The 15046-nt window shown below is 50.3% G+C and overlaps 1 protein-coding gene across 1 annotated transcript in view; it reads right to left on the minus strand.

Annotated features, from left to right (window-relative positions):
- UBASH3B (ubiquitin associated and SH3 domain containing B) overlaps positions 1-15046 on the minus strand; it is a 139353-nt gene that overhangs the window by 28217 nt on the left and 96090 nt on the right. Inside the window, exons 2-4 of the mRNA XM_060017764.2 lie at positions 4371-4428; positions 3437-3623; positions 1668-1866 (exon numbers count right to left, since the gene is read on the minus strand). Coding sequence (XP_059873747.1) covers positions 1668-1866; positions 3437-3623; positions 4371-4428 — 444 coding nt within the window. The remainder of the gene's footprint in view (positions 1-1667; positions 1867-3436; positions 3624-4370; positions 4429-15046) is intronic.

Below are 15046 nucleotides of genomic sequence, written 5' to 3' on the forward strand. Positions count from 1 at the left end.
ACTGAGAAATAGGCCCAGAGCTGGGGATGAAAAGAGCAGAGTGGGACACAGGCAGGTGAGGTGGAGGCCAAAGGTCAGGAGCCCAGGGAGCAAAGGGCGGGGCTGGCCAGCTGGGGCCTCTGCCAGCACTGCGTTCAACACTCAGGACCCGGGTGGGCAGCTCACGCCCTCCACTCTGATCAGGGCGATGGCCCACTGGCCCCAGCACCGTGCTCCCTCCGGCCTGCGCTCATGCCACCTGCCCTCCTGCAGGGCCCTATTCCCATCCGGTGGATCAGCGTCTTCCCGGGGTGACTGTCCTTTCTTCTCTGAAGGGAGCCCCACTCCATCATCCCATGGCGGGATGATGGCCTCTCTTCTCACAGCTCTTATGACACGGTGCCTGGAGAAACCACCTCTTCTTCCCTGTTGTGTCCCTCATGGATAAACACACAGTAGGTGCCCAATAAATACCTGCTGATCGTGACTTCATTCTAAAGGGACCAAAAAGACTCCCCACCCCCCACCGTCTGTCTGTCTCACGGCAGGCGAGGCCCTTGCGGAGCTGTCTGCACCTGCAGTCACACAGGAAGGCTCTGCAAACCTCTGCCTCCTGTCCCGTCTCGCCGCCGCCCGCCTTTAAGTCAGCACACATCCTGAGCGTCCCTCCAAACTGATTCCTTTGACGGTAAACCTCAGTTGTTAGCTTGAACTGAGACCTCCCGTGCAAAGAGCAGGTGACATTGTAAAGGGGTGGATAAGGGCCCTTTTGAGGCCTAGGGGCCTGTCTACTGGGCTTCAGCAAGTCGAAAGGTGTTGGCTCAGTGGATTTGATTATTACTGGATGCTAAGTGGTTCCACTCTACTCTCTGTGCTGTATGACCCCCTGAGCAAAGACCTCGGTCCACACGGAGGGGACGGGGAGACCCAGATTAACACCTGCCTGGGATGGGGGTTTGGAGGAGGAAAAGAAGGTTACTTGGGAATTCCCTGGCGGTCCAGTGGTTAGGACTCCACGCTTTCACTGCCAAGGGCCCGGGATTCGATCCCTGGTCGGGGAACTAAGATCCTGCAAGCAGGGCAGCATGGCCAAAAAAAAAAAAAAAAAAAAAAACCACACACAGAAAAGTTCCTTATTTCTGAACAGGGAAGAGATGGTGGGGCTGCAAAGGAACACATTTATAGTTCAATGGGAACAGTCATTTATGTACCTTCAACGTGGGTGTCAGGGAGTAGACACTGGACCTGCTCTCATGGAGGTTAGCAGAACTGTAATTTTTTTTTTTTTTTTTTTTTTTTTTGCGGTACGCGGGCCTCTCACTGTTGTGGCCACTCCCGTTGCGGAGCACAGGCTCCGGACGCGCAGGCTCAGCGGCCATGGCTCACGGGCCCAGCCGCTCCGCGGCATGTGGGATCTTCCCGGACCGGGGCACGAACCCGTGTCCCCTGCATCGGCAGGCGGACTCTCAACCACTGCGCCACCAGGGAAGCCCTGAATATTTTTTAAAGGGGCAAGAGGTGTGGGGTCCTGCAGGAAACGGCTGTGTTCTTGGGCACGTTCTGCCCATTCCTGCAGGACCCTCTACCTCCCGACTCCACCCTCCTCCTCCACAATCATTTCCTGTCCCTTTCCTTCCCAACTTTCCAATTCCCAGGGCCCAGGGCAGGCCTGGCAGCTGGAAGCTCACCGGTTTTGGAGGCAGCCTCCGCAGCAAAGTCGGCGGCAAACTTCTTGAGGACCTCTGCGCTGTCTTCCTTCACGAAGAGGCCGATGAAGTTGGAGGAGGTATAGAGCTCCAGGGGCAGCGGGGCTGAGAACTTACATTTCCAGCGACTGACGGTGGTCTGCAGGGCTTCCCCCAAGGCGTCCACCTTGCTGTCCTCACACTGGCAGGGAAACAAGAGGCTTCGCTCAGAGACAAGGGGAGATGTCTGCCGCTACTTACCTTTGGCATCCTCTGCCCAGAGCTGGAGGCTGCTAACTGAACCATCATTCCTGTCTGTGAGCAGGGAGAAGACCTGCAGCCTCCCAATTATCTGGAAATGGATTATCCGACCAGTCAGTTAAACTGGGGCGACGGACAACCTCTCCCCTCCCTCTCTCCCTGCTCCGATGTGCTCCTCTGAGCCCCGCCAGAATGCAGTAGGGCCGGTCCAGCAGAAAGCAAGCATGAGGGACGTGCCAAGAGAGTGTACAGCACCCCACGATAAGTTGTTGTGTTTTCTACAGTTTTGCATCGTTTGTGCCTTTTCTATTCCACTTACATGATCCAAAGTTGACTCTACCTCCACCCCCATGATACTTGGGAAGAATGAGGCTGCAAGAGCTGTAATATCCTCATCCTCCCCCCGCCTCCCCCGGGCACTAGAAGAAACAATGAGAGTGTCTGAAACTCTGAATGCTTTTGAGAAAGAGCCTGGATGACTAAGAGGAAATGATCATCATTTTAATTTTCAGCATGAATGGTAAAAGAGAAGGTGTTAGGAACATATTTTCACCTATAAAAGGTGGAGATGGGGGAGAATATGAATGAGATTCTGGAAAAACAACCCCCAATATTAGAAAAACATATTGTCTTAAAATGCTACCATTCTGCTTCATTGTGACTATAGCTGGACACGTCAATTCTTCTCCATCTCTGCAGAGAACCAAAGTAGATGCAATATGTTTACATTTATTGGAATGAGAGGGATTTGATTCAGTCTCTGCATAAGCTTCATGACAGCTAGAATTATGGGCTAGGTAACTATGGCAGGGGAAATGTATCCTAGCCATCTCTAGAAAGATCCAGCACGGCAAAACCTGTGGATGGTGTGCAGGAGGCTAAGTCTCTCCCCCCATCTGTAGACTACGTTTTTCATCCCCAGCTCTCTAATGTCTGCTCTTTCCTCGTGAGAGGGGAGGGAGATGACAGACGGGAGAAGCTAGGTTAGAGAATCCATTCCCCTTGTGGCTACCAGACAAGTGTGCCACCCAGTGGGTCAGGCTTGTCCCCTGGGTCCTGAGGAGCACACGGTCATCACGATGCCACACCAGACCCAGGGTGCACCGAGGTCTCGGCAGGTGTTAGAAAGAGGACCGGGGTGAGCAGCCGTGGACCTCACTGATTCCTCAAAGGCTCACCCAGCTCTGGAGCCCGTGACTGTTTCTACCAACATCCAGAGAGGCTCCCAGCTTTTTTTTTTTTTTTTGCGGTTCGCGGGCCTCTCACTGCTGCGGCCTCTCCCGTTGCGGAGCACAGGCTCCGGACGCGCAGGCTCAGCGGCCATGGCTCACGGGCCCAGCCCCTCTGCGGCATGTGGGATCTTCCCGGACCGGGGCACGAACCCGTGCCCCTGCATCGGCAGGCGGACTCTCAACCACTGCGCCACCCGGGAAGCCCAGCTCCCAGCTTTGACTACAGTCCCCCGGGGCTGGAGGGATGCAGGCGCCCCGGGGTGGGGGGCTGCGGCTCACCATGAAGAACTGGCAGAGGGTGATGTGAGGGAAGATGTTGTGCGCCTTGTTCTTGCCACAGATCTGCTTCGACTGCTGCCAGAAGTCGGAAAGCTTCTGCGCTAAGGGGCCGGTGGGGCGGAGGTAGAGGACGTACTCCCGGGGCAGGGGGTCATCCAGGAAGGGGTCGCCGACGTGGGAGAACAACCTGCCAGAGAGAGGGGGGCCGAGCACGCCTCACTTGAGAACAATGGAAGCAAAGGGAGAACTGACATCAAGGTCCATCCTGGGCAGCCTCCACCCCACCAAGCACCGCCAGCGGGAGGGTTTTCAGTTTTGTACTTTAAACATCTACCCCTCAAAGCTCACACTTTGTAACCAACTCTCAGATGCACCAACTTCTCTACTCCTGCCCGTCCTATCGCATGGGCATCCCACGACTCCCTCCTAAGGCCGCTCTCCAGGAAGTGTTTTGGATCAACCCCAAATCCTTTCCCAGGCCATCAGTACTGTTCCAGCCCGGCCTGTCCCTCCAGCTCCGTCTAGGATTAAACGCATGTGCCTCCAAAGATGAGGGAAGCTTGGAGGGTCGCCTTGTGGGGTCAGCCCTGGGTAGCGATATCCTGGAAGGTAAGTAAGTAGGATATTTCTAAATCCATTTGCCCGATATCTAGGATGAATCTTTAAGTGAGTGGAGGAGGGGGCGGAAAGCATGACAGAGGCTCTGTCTTGGAAATGCTCTGAATTTCTTTGACAGCTCTGAGGAGAGCACACTCTGGGGCCAGGACGGGGGCGGCAAATGGCTTGATGCACAGGCCGGTCACATGGTCTTTGGGATCCTTCCCCTCCCCCCCCACCCCCAAAGGGCCCGTTAGACACAGGCTGCACATCCCCGCTCATCCACATACACTTAGAGTTAATTACATGCTATTTTCTCAATTTATTTATTTCATACCAACCAGTCACATGCTGCCTGAACACTTCTTCCTCCTGTGGATGCCAAGGCTTTTTGTCTGGAAGAAGAAATCAGATTTCTATTGTTAGTATTTTTAGCCTCCTATCAGCTTTTCCCACTGCAGTGGCAAGAGTTGGGTGTGAAGCAGGCACTGTTAAGCCTCCTCAAGGGTGTAGGGGAGACACCTGCAGCAGGGCACCCCCCCAGGGGTCACAGCAAGGCACAGGGACGTTAGGACTTGTGATTAATTTCCATGTAATTAGCGTTGGATTTGCACGCAGCCTAACAGCCCATGCCATCTATTTTTAGCCATTTCCACATTAGACTTTTATTTTTGCTTCCCTAAAGGTTGTCATGTCTTGCTTTTCCCTCCTTCCCTTTCACCCACTCACTCTTCCTGACCCAGATCCCCTACAGAACATTTTCTCATTCGCAGCCTCCTGGCAAAGTGTGCTAGAAAAGGGTGCTTTTTAAAAATTTTTTTAATTATTAATTTATTTTTTATACAGCAGGCTCTTATTAATCTATTTTATACATATTAGTGTATATATATCAATCCCAATCTCCCAGTTCATCCCACCCCCACCCCCACCCCCGCCACTTTCTATGAAGGCCACTGAGACTTGAAGTTAAATGCCCAGAAGGACAATTGGTCTGCTTTAAATCCAGTGCCTCCTCCCACTTTCCTCCAACTACCACCAGCAGCCTCAGACTGGATCTATCGTCTCCAACAATTTTACAGATGTCTTTGGGGACGAGTAGCACTTGGTGAAAGGGGCTGGCTGGAGAAGGGCGGCTATCACTCCCACTGTGGGAGAAACACTCAAAAGTTCTGTGCGTGGTGGGGCAGGATCACAGGGTGGCGCTGGCAGCGAGTCACTGCCCTGCACACGAGCGTACGAGGAGAGCGCTTCTGAAACGTCAGACAGGTCTCCAAAAGCCAAATAGTTCTGGGTTTGTATCCAGCTTTGCTACTTGTCCGTCCGTTCAGGCATTCAAGTTTATGTTTGCTCAGTACATACCTACTGAACTGCTATGACTTTGTCAGCACTGTGCTAGGCTCCAGGAATACACTGAAACACAAGACTTATATGGTCCCTGCCCTCAGGGAGTTTTCAGTTGAGCAGGCGTGAAAGTGTCAACTGCACAAATAATTATTTAATTACATGGGTGGTCAGTGCCATGAGGGGAGAGCACAGAGAACCTTAAGCACATAGGATTGGGACACCTGATCTGGGCTGAGCCTAGGGGGAGGGCGGGGTGGGCTGGGTGTGAGGGGCTGTGGTGATGGAATTCACTGAGTACCTCTCCTCTACAGTGAGGAGCCTTGAACAGTGCCTGACTCACTGGAGGCGATCAATAATTGGTTATTCCTATCCCTTTCAGGGTCCTTGGGAGAGAGAAGAGAGGGCAGGAATTTCTAGTTTAAACTGATGCTCTTCCCAAGCATCCTTTTCCTGACTGTCTGCTGAACCCAACTCCTCCTGCCTTTTCCTGGTACCTCTCTGGAGCAATGAGAACCCATGATGCTGTGACAGTCACAGAGGGTCAGATTGGAAGGGACCTAAGACATCAACTGGGGCCCCAATTTCTTCACTTGACACAGGGGGAAATTCAGGTAAAGGAAGACAAGTCACGTGCTTAGGGCAGCCTGGCTGCGGTGAGTGCTGAGTGAAGGGCAGATTCCAGCCTGATTCAAGGCCAGCCTCAGTTGCTCTTTTCCACAGTCCAAAGAGAATCCCTTCTTTTCCCCCACGAAACTCTGAGCACAAATACCAAATGATCAGAATAGAAAAATCTGCACAGCTAAGTAGAACTGCATTCTAGAAGACAAGCCTACTTACAGTAAGATGAGGTTATGAAGAAGGAAGACCTCAGAACCCCTTGGAAGAGAAGCCGGTGCCGAAAAAGCTGGAAACACAGGAAACTCCTTCCCACACCTGCATAAGGTGCTTAATTGTTGCCAAGATGCAAGCCCTGTTTCCTTTACCACTTACTAGATAATCAGAGGTCACCTGTTGTGCTTTTTTCAAATCCTCAAATCCAAAAGAACACAAAACATGGTCTTTTAGAGGTTAGAATCTTTGAGGGATTAAGTTCACCCAAAAAAAGACCCATTGTTTCAAAAACAATTGGGAAAAGGAAAGCTCGCTTGCAGTACCATGTGCTATTTATATAAAGGATCCAATATTTTTTTCCCTAGGCTCTTCCCCCAAAGAAATATATTTTATCTGAAGTTTAATTTATTTTTCCTTCAGCACTAGGAATGTCCTCTGGAAATGAAAGATCTCATTAAGTTATGGTCCCTGTAACTCAAAAGCCAAGTGTTGGAGAGGATTCAAAGATACAATTGAGAAAGACAATGAAAGGTTTGGGTGATAAGGCCGTGGTGAAAGGCTAAGGAAACACCAATCCTTTTTTCTGAAGAAGACAAGTCTGAGAGGTCCTCAGGGTTATGGAAGGTTCTCGTATCTGTTGTAGCTTTCCTGGCGAGGGTCAGCCACAGTAAAAGAAGCTTTGGCAATAGCACAAGGGGCTCACGTTAGATTCCGGAAAGAACGTCCTGGCAGTAATGTGCTTTAAAGTGGCTTTTTGGTTTGGTTTGGTTTTGGAGAAGTCTCTAGAAAGTAGTTACCGATCTGAAACAGGTGTGTGATTCTCTAGGCAGGAGACTGTAGGAGGAGTGACAGCACTGCGTCCCTCGGGTCCTGAGCCAGAGGCTGAGCTCTGCTACTCCTTCACCCACCGCCAGGCTTATGGAGGTTTGTGCTGAGTCTGTTCCCAGAACTCTGCCCACAAAACAGACTGAACACAGGCAGCGGCAGAACATCTCTCCGCTCCATCCCACTTTCCCAACAGGAAAGCCTGTTGCCATAGAGTTGCCACCTCCATGGTCCACCGATGGGGTAAATGCCAAGAACAGCGGGGTGTGTGGGGTAGACCCCAAACACCAGGCTGAGCCTGAACAGCTGCTACCCTCAGAGTGACTCAGAAGTCGGCAGAGCCCGCTGGGCAGATAAAGGGGGAATATCCCTTTAAACTCCAAGGAGAGATTCCTGGATCATAGCAGCCATTGAGTTGGGACTTTCATGGTAAGAATCAGAGGGACGTGTGAACTACTGAGATTCTGCTATTACATGAGAGCACAAATTTGACTTCGGACCCTGGTCCTAACCTTCCCAATTATGTCTAGGGTTCATTCTTAGCAGAGTGTGGAAAAAAAAAAAAAAGTGATGCAAACTCTAATGCCTAATGATGGGGAGGAAGAGCACAAAGCAGATAAAAGCAATGGCTCATCAAAAAACTCAGGCACGCAGCCGTGAGGAAATTAGCCAGATGGGGAGGAACGAGTAGCGCACACTGATAGCCTTGCTTTACTGCGGCTGCAGGGGCTGGGATTCCTGCCACTGTCTGCCCGCAGCTTGGTTGAATTTTGGGTCCGTGGTGGCTCTGGCCCCAGAACCATGGCTCTACCCAACCACCAGGGTCACAGTTTGTGGGAGGCAAAGCAGCATCCTTCCTTCCTCCCTTCCACCCTCCTTCCCTCCTACTTTCTTCCTACCTTTCTCTTTATTTCCTTCTCCTCCCAAGGAACTCTTACCAGGAAACCGAATGGACCAATACATCAAAAATAAAACCAAGAGTTTATTGGGTGTCGCTGTCTCAGCTGAAGTTTGACTGGTTGGAGCCCTTTCAGAGACCATGGTCTCTGGTACCCTCGGCTGGATTCGGGCCTGATGAGTGGATTTGGGCTGGTCCCATGTCCGGGTCCAGCAGGATCCTCACTCCCTCTTCAAAACACACGTTCTGAGCCACACTGGAATTTCCTGCTTAATTGTCACCCAGGCTGACTTCCTCTGCAGCCACCCTGGTGCTCTGGGTTCCACGGGGGTCTCTGACACTCTCGGTAGTTCAGGTCTTCTCAGCCGAGAACCAGCTGTGCGCTAGGCACTGTGTTATCACCAGCAAGCAAAGAAGAGGGAAGGACGATCCTGGACCTCAAAGAGTTCAGAACGTAGATATACAAGCAGCTTCTTACAAGGCGATACGTTAATGGCCATAAGAGATGGGCCGAGTGTGCTAGGGCTGCTCTGAATAGGGATGCTGACTCAGTAGTGGGGCATTTTGGGGGGCTGAGGTTCTCACATTGTCCACAAAGCTACCCTAGGTCAGGATACCACAGCAAACTCAGAGGTGCCATGGGACATTGCTAATTTTGGAAGGAAACAAAGCCACCTTCATCATCTGTTGGGCATCCCATTAAGCTACTAGTTCGAGGTAGTTACAATTTCTTTTTTTTTAAAACTTTTTATTTTATATTGGAGTATAGTTGATCAACAATGTTGTGATAGTTTCAGGTGTACAGCAAGGTGATTCAGTTATACATACACACGTGTCATTAGTAAGTAGTCGCAATTCTTTAAGAATGAAATAAAAATATTATTTTTCTTTCAATTTTGTGTATTATTTTTTCACACGGTCCTTAAATTGTTAGGAGCGATTTATTGAGTTGTTTGGATCTAGCTACTAAATACACAGAACCATTAGGTATTTATGTTGGTCTACAAGCTCTATGTAAAAATTACTCAGACTCTAAGGGTGCTATGAACTGAGAAGGTTGGGAATCCGTCCGGGAAGAAACAATGATTGATCTGGATCTTCAAAGCAGAGTCAGAGCTGGCTAGAGAAATCCACAAGGAGAGAAGGGCATCTGAAGCGAAGACCACATCAAGAGCTAATATAGGAAGGTGAGAGACAGCACTGTATGGGCGGGGAAGTTAGAATTTGGTGATACTAGAGCAAAAACGGCAAGGCTTGAAGAAGGTAAAAATGAAGCTGGAAAGGGGACAGCTCACAAAGGTCCTTGTGCTATTTTAGGGCTTGGACCTGACTGTTTTATGCAGCGGGGAACAATGAAGGCACGATCAGATTTGCATGTGAGGGTCAGATTCAAGGGAGATAAACTGTATGCTGGAGACTATTTAAAAGACCTTGACAATCGATCAGAAGAGGGACACTGAGTCTTGAACTATAATGAGGGTGGGGACGTTGCCTAAGATGTTCGGGCTGTTGACTGAATGAAGCTTGGAGACGGGTTAGCAATTGTAGCTTGAAGGCCTATGTGGATGGCGCAGACACCCCTGAGTGAGAATGCGGGGTAGAAACAAGTTTGGGCTGGGGTGGCAATGGATGATGAGTTCAGTTACTGTCCCCTGGAGAATCTGGGGGTCTGACTAACGACATCTACACCAAGTATCATTAACAGACTCTGGGTCTGGCTTAGGGTACCATATCCCCAAAGCTTTCTCTGTTAGCCTGACTATGATTCCTTGTCTCTGTTTGGAAGCCAGACACTTCTTTTAGGCTCCCCACTGATTTCCTATTTCCTGTCTAAGGAATACCTTCAGCTCCAAACCTGTTCAATACTGAGGTCAGTAAATACTCAAGCCATCCATGGCTTAAGCAGACAGGTTACCCAGACCCCCAGGTTCTCCACGCTGACTCGTCTCTCACTCATAGAGGGGAGTTAATCCCTTACTTTACTGCACTTGACAAAACTCAAATATCTGACACCTGTAGTGAAAAACAACAGGCATTTACATTATATAGTAATGTAAATAGTAATATATTTCCTCAAAATAGTAAGACCTTGATTCAATTAAGTAGAAAACGAATTTGTTGAACTTTCCAGTTACTTGAAGTTGTTCGGTCCTTGGCTTTGGTAGATGCATGCTCGTGGCCTTGGCATCCCATCTGCTCTGTGCCTTGGTTCTCTGTGACTAAGGACTTATTTGTGCAGGAAAAGAGACAAGGGGTCAAGTAGGTAATCCTCCAAGTGGGTAACGCTCCCTGTGCAACCAAAGTTAAATGGTATCATTCTTTTGTGTAGCTAAGACAATCTCAACTTTTAGAAACATTTGAAGCTAATATAGGATTTTTTAAAAATGTTCACAGCATCCAGGATACCAATTGATAAATTTGCAACATCTAATACTGTGAATTCAATTAAAAGATGACCCAATTAATCAGATATCTCATTCCTTTTCCAGGATCTGCACTAGACCGGGGCCAACAGATAGAATCCGACTACTTCTATTTTTCTTGGTTGGAGAGTCTAGTCATATAAAGAGGCCACTGGCGCCACAAAGCCAAATTGAGGAATTCTTTTAGAGTGTATCTGCAAAGCAGACGGTGCTTTGTAATGTGGTTTTAGGTGGAAATACAGAGGCTTTTATTGTGCTCCATGAAGAGTTACCTGCTCAGTGCCAGCTTCTTTCTTTTTTTAATTAATTAATTAATTTATTTTTGCTGCTGTGCGTGGGCTTTCTCTAGTTGCGGTGAGCGGGGGCTACTCATCGCAGCGCGCGGGTTTCTCATTGTGGTGGCTTCTCTTTTGCGGAGCAGGGGCTCTAGGCACGCGGGCTTCAGTAGTTGTGGCACACGGGCTCAGCAGTTGTGGCTCACGGGCTCTAGAGCGCAGGCTCAGTAGTTGTGGCGCACGGGCTTAGTTGCTCCGCAGCATGTGGGACCTTCCTGGACCAGGGCTCAAACCGTGTCCCCTGCATTGGCAGGTGGATTCTTAACCACTGCGCCACCAGGGAAGCCCCAGTGCCAGCTTCTTTATGGATGATTTGAGGCAGCTTGAGCCTGCCTGCAGCTGACAGCTATCCTGAGAACAAAGTGCAAACAGGTAACTCTGCATCTTTGTTCTCTAGTAGGAGAAAAATAAGGATAAGGAAGTCCACAATTGAAGGCCTTCTATGTATCAGGCACTTAGACGTTAAGCCTCATGACAAATGGTGAAGCCGGTATTGTTAGGAGCCTCCCTGGATCTGGGTGGCTCTACCCTGACAGGTCAGCTGTCCAGTCACCTCTGTGGTGGTCCCAATCCAGGGGCTGGTTCTGGAGGCAGTGACCAAAGTCTGCATCAGTCAAAGGAGTATATTAAGTAGTCAAAGCATGAGCCTAGGGCTTCCCTGGTGGCACAGTGGTTGAGAGTCCGCCTCCCGATGCAGGGGACGCGGGTTTGTGCCCCGGTCCGGGAAGATCCCACATGCCGCGGAGCGGCTGGGCCCGTGAGCCATGGCCACTGAGCCTGCGCGTCCGGAGCCTGTGCTCCGCAACGGAAGAGGCCACAACAGTGAGAGGCCCGTGTACCGCAAAAACAAACAAAAACAAAGCATGAGCCTAGAACCCTGGGCAGCATCTCAGCCAATGGCCTCCAAACTCCATCCTCTCTGGAAACCCAGGGAGAAGTGGCCCCTAAACCTCTCACTGGGTGTGATCCTGGAGATCTGGGGTGCCTTCCAGGTTGTAATGGGACTTCATGGCAAGAGAGAGTATCCCCCATGAGCAGAGCCCCCATCAGGAGCCGGAGGGTATGAGGATGGGGTGGATGAACACAAAATACAGAGCAGACAGGAGTCCAGGCTCCCCAGTGGCCAGCGATGGGAGATGCTTCTAGAGTAACCAGCGTAACCCCCTGAATTCACATCCTGCAGCCCCCTCACCCATTACTGCCTATTAATCGAGACTTCAGTTTCTGATATGGTTACCCTCTTGGCTACCAGTGGCCAATAAGATCCTTACAGATTTAATCCCACTTTTAATTGATGATCAGAGGCCAAATGAATGTGGGGGAGCATTTGCGGAGCAGCTAAGAGCTACGCAAGCCAAGGAGGGGGCAGTGGTGCTATTTTAGTAAAAGTTAAATAAAACTAAAGGACAGGCCGAATACTGTTGTCCCAGTGGATCCCTGCAGCTAGAACACGGGCGCTGGTTTGCAGCTGCCATTTCCCCGAAGGAAGTCATTCCCCAATTTGGAGGTTTCGTTTTTTCATCTCCAAAGAGGAGGTGATGAAACTGCACACAAGCAGGTTGAGAAAGAGAGATGGGCCATTTATAAAGTGTTTTGAGGTCCTCAGAAGCAACTAGAAGTGATAAACTGTGTCTGTGTTGACAAAGGATCTTGAGACCATCCTGTCCGTTCCTCCTTAGGACCAGACAAGGTTGTACTTTCTTCAAGGTTGTATCTTTGAAAGAATCTTTCCTGTTCTTACAGACCTTAAGAAAAGGGGATTCAACAATGTTTCTTTTTTGCTTAATAGCCCTTGTGCTCGGAAAGTCCTTCCAGCTGTGCCCAAACTTATGCCATGTTTTCTGTACCTGGTGGAGCTGGTCACTCTTTCCTATATAACAAAATCATTTATCCTGTCACTTTCACACATGGGATTCTGGCTACTCTTGGTCACCAAGGCCAGTAAGACAGGCTTGCAAAGAGCCTGGGCAGTTCAGTCTAGCAAGTACGTCTCCGAAGTCTTTGCTGGCTCTGGTCTCCTCCCTGTGAAGCTGCAGTGGGGGCAGTGAGAGGCCCATCAATACACAGAAACCCTAATGGCCGACCCATTTCCTTCGGAGGAAATGAACCTAATGGAGGACGACATATTGATCATAAAGACCCAGTTTCACAATCAGTCTCCTGGCGGTGAACCCTTTCAGTCGGCCGGGGCTAATGGCCTGAGAGCCATGCATCTAACAATCAATGGGATAGAGCAGGCCTGCCAGGGGGCCGGGGATGCTACCACCCAAAGGCCGATCAATGGGAAGAAAAAGCTGTGGGCTTTTATATGAAGCTAATCAGAGATGGAAAAAAAAAAATGCTGAGCTATCTGGGGGCTTAAGAAGGCTTTCCAGTGGAAGAACTTCAACCTGCGGTGAAGCCCTTCTTTCTCTCCTATCACCAAGGCTCTACTTCCCAACCCATAAAGAGCCTATTAGGCCACTCTCCACAGGGCGTGCTTAGCAGGGAAAATGCTGCTTCGGTCCCCTGGTGTTTTTATGTGGTGGGCCCAGCGGCCGTGCGGAGAGGCCTTGTTTTGTTCCTGCTAAGAAGGGGCTGGGGCTCTGGCCTGTGCTGTTAAGGAGGAAGCCGTTTGTAATGGGGAAACCAGCCATTAGACCATGGGTGGTGACATAATACATTGCTCTTTGCCTCTAAGTCTCCCTGGGATCTAGACAAGTCCTTTCCTCCCCCTAAGACCAATGAGTTTCTGCATGGAGGCACAAGGGAGTGTTTGCCGTGTAAAAGGAGCACATTCTTGGGAGCCCACCTCTTACTAATCGTGGGACTGCGGACAAGTTAATTAATCTGAGGATTCGCTTTCCCAGCCTCTTCCATGGGGCCGACGATACCTACCCTGTAGGATACAATGATGACTAATATCAATAACAGATCATGTATTGGAAGAGCTCGGCACAGCATCTGGCTTAGGTACTTAAAAATAACATTTGGGGCTTCCCTGGTGGCGCAGTGGTTGAGAGTCCGCCTGCCGATGCAGGGGACGCGGGTTCGTGCCCCGGTCCGGGAAGATCCCACATGCCGCGGAGCGGCTGGGCCCGTGAGCCATGGCCGCCGAGCCTGCGCCCGTGAGCCATGGCTGCCGAGCCTGCGCGTCCGGAGCCTGTGCTCTGCAACGGGAGAGGCCACAACAGTGAGAGGCCCGCGTACCGCAAAAAAATAAAAAAAAAAAAAAACATCTGTACAGATGCCTATGCATATTACCTAACAATCTTTGCAATTTTCCCAGAATAAATGTCTGCAAGTTCCATGCTAATAGGAATATTTCAAGACTGGGCACCAGCTCCCCTCTCTGCTAAAACAATCTCCAACCATCTGGGAAGGTCTTGAGGACTACATGAGATTTGGGGGAAGAAAGAAAAGCTTTCCAGATAAGGCAGTAACACAAGAAAAGGCACAAAGGGAAAACCAGCCAGTGATGTGTGGCTGTCTGGAGAGCTTCCACTGAGGGGGGACACAGCCCAGATTGTCGGGAGGCAGGCAGGGGAGTTCAGATTCCATCAGGAAGGAAGCTGGGAGTCACTGAGAGGCCCTAAGCAAGGGAGGGACAGAGTTTCCGCTCACTGCAGGAATCCAAGGGGAGGAGGGAGAGCCAGCCCCGATCTGGGTGTCTGTGGTTATCAGGCACTGGCGAGACTGGCCAGGGTTCCCTTCCTCCTCTGAGATCCTGTTACTAGTGCTCCCTATGGGGTTCTTTATTCCCCACGCCGCTGCGGAGAAATAATAGCTGAACCACCTCCCAAGGGAATAGGATACAAGTGTTAAACGTTCAATCCATGGGCTTCCCTGGTGGCGCAATGGTTGAGAGTCCGCCTGCCGATGCAGGGGACACGGGTTCGTGCCCCGGTCCGGGAGGATCCCACATGCCGCGGAGCGGCTGGGCTCGTGAGCCATGGCCGCTGAGCCTGCACGTATGGAGCCTGTGCTCCGCAACAGGAGAGGCCACAGCCGTGAGAGGCCCGCGTACCAAAAAAAAAAAAAAAAAGTTCAATCCACTGTACATGCTGAACTATTATTATTCCCTGAGAAACAGAGGATCAGAAGCTGCCTGTTTTGCCCGAGGACACACAGCAAACGGGGGACTCAAGGATCCCAGAATCAGACGAAAGGAAATCACGAATGTGGTAGTGCCACTTAGTCCAGTCCCCTGCCTATAAATCTTGCCCAGTAAAAATGGCCAAGATTTATATTTTGATGATTATCTCCTCTCTCCTCTCTGGGACTTTACCATTTCTGCGTACTTTCATACACTTTTCCTCCTCTACGAGAGACCAAATGGGCAAGATTTATATTTTGATGATTATCTCCTCTCTCCTCT

Source organism: Delphinus delphis, chromosome 8 (genome assembly GCF_949987515.2).
Source record: "Delphinus delphis chromosome 8, mDelDel1.2, whole genome shotgun sequence".
In the NCBI taxonomy this organism is placed as follows: Eukaryota; Metazoa; Chordata; class Mammalia; order Artiodactyla; family Delphinidae; genus Delphinus; species Delphinus delphis.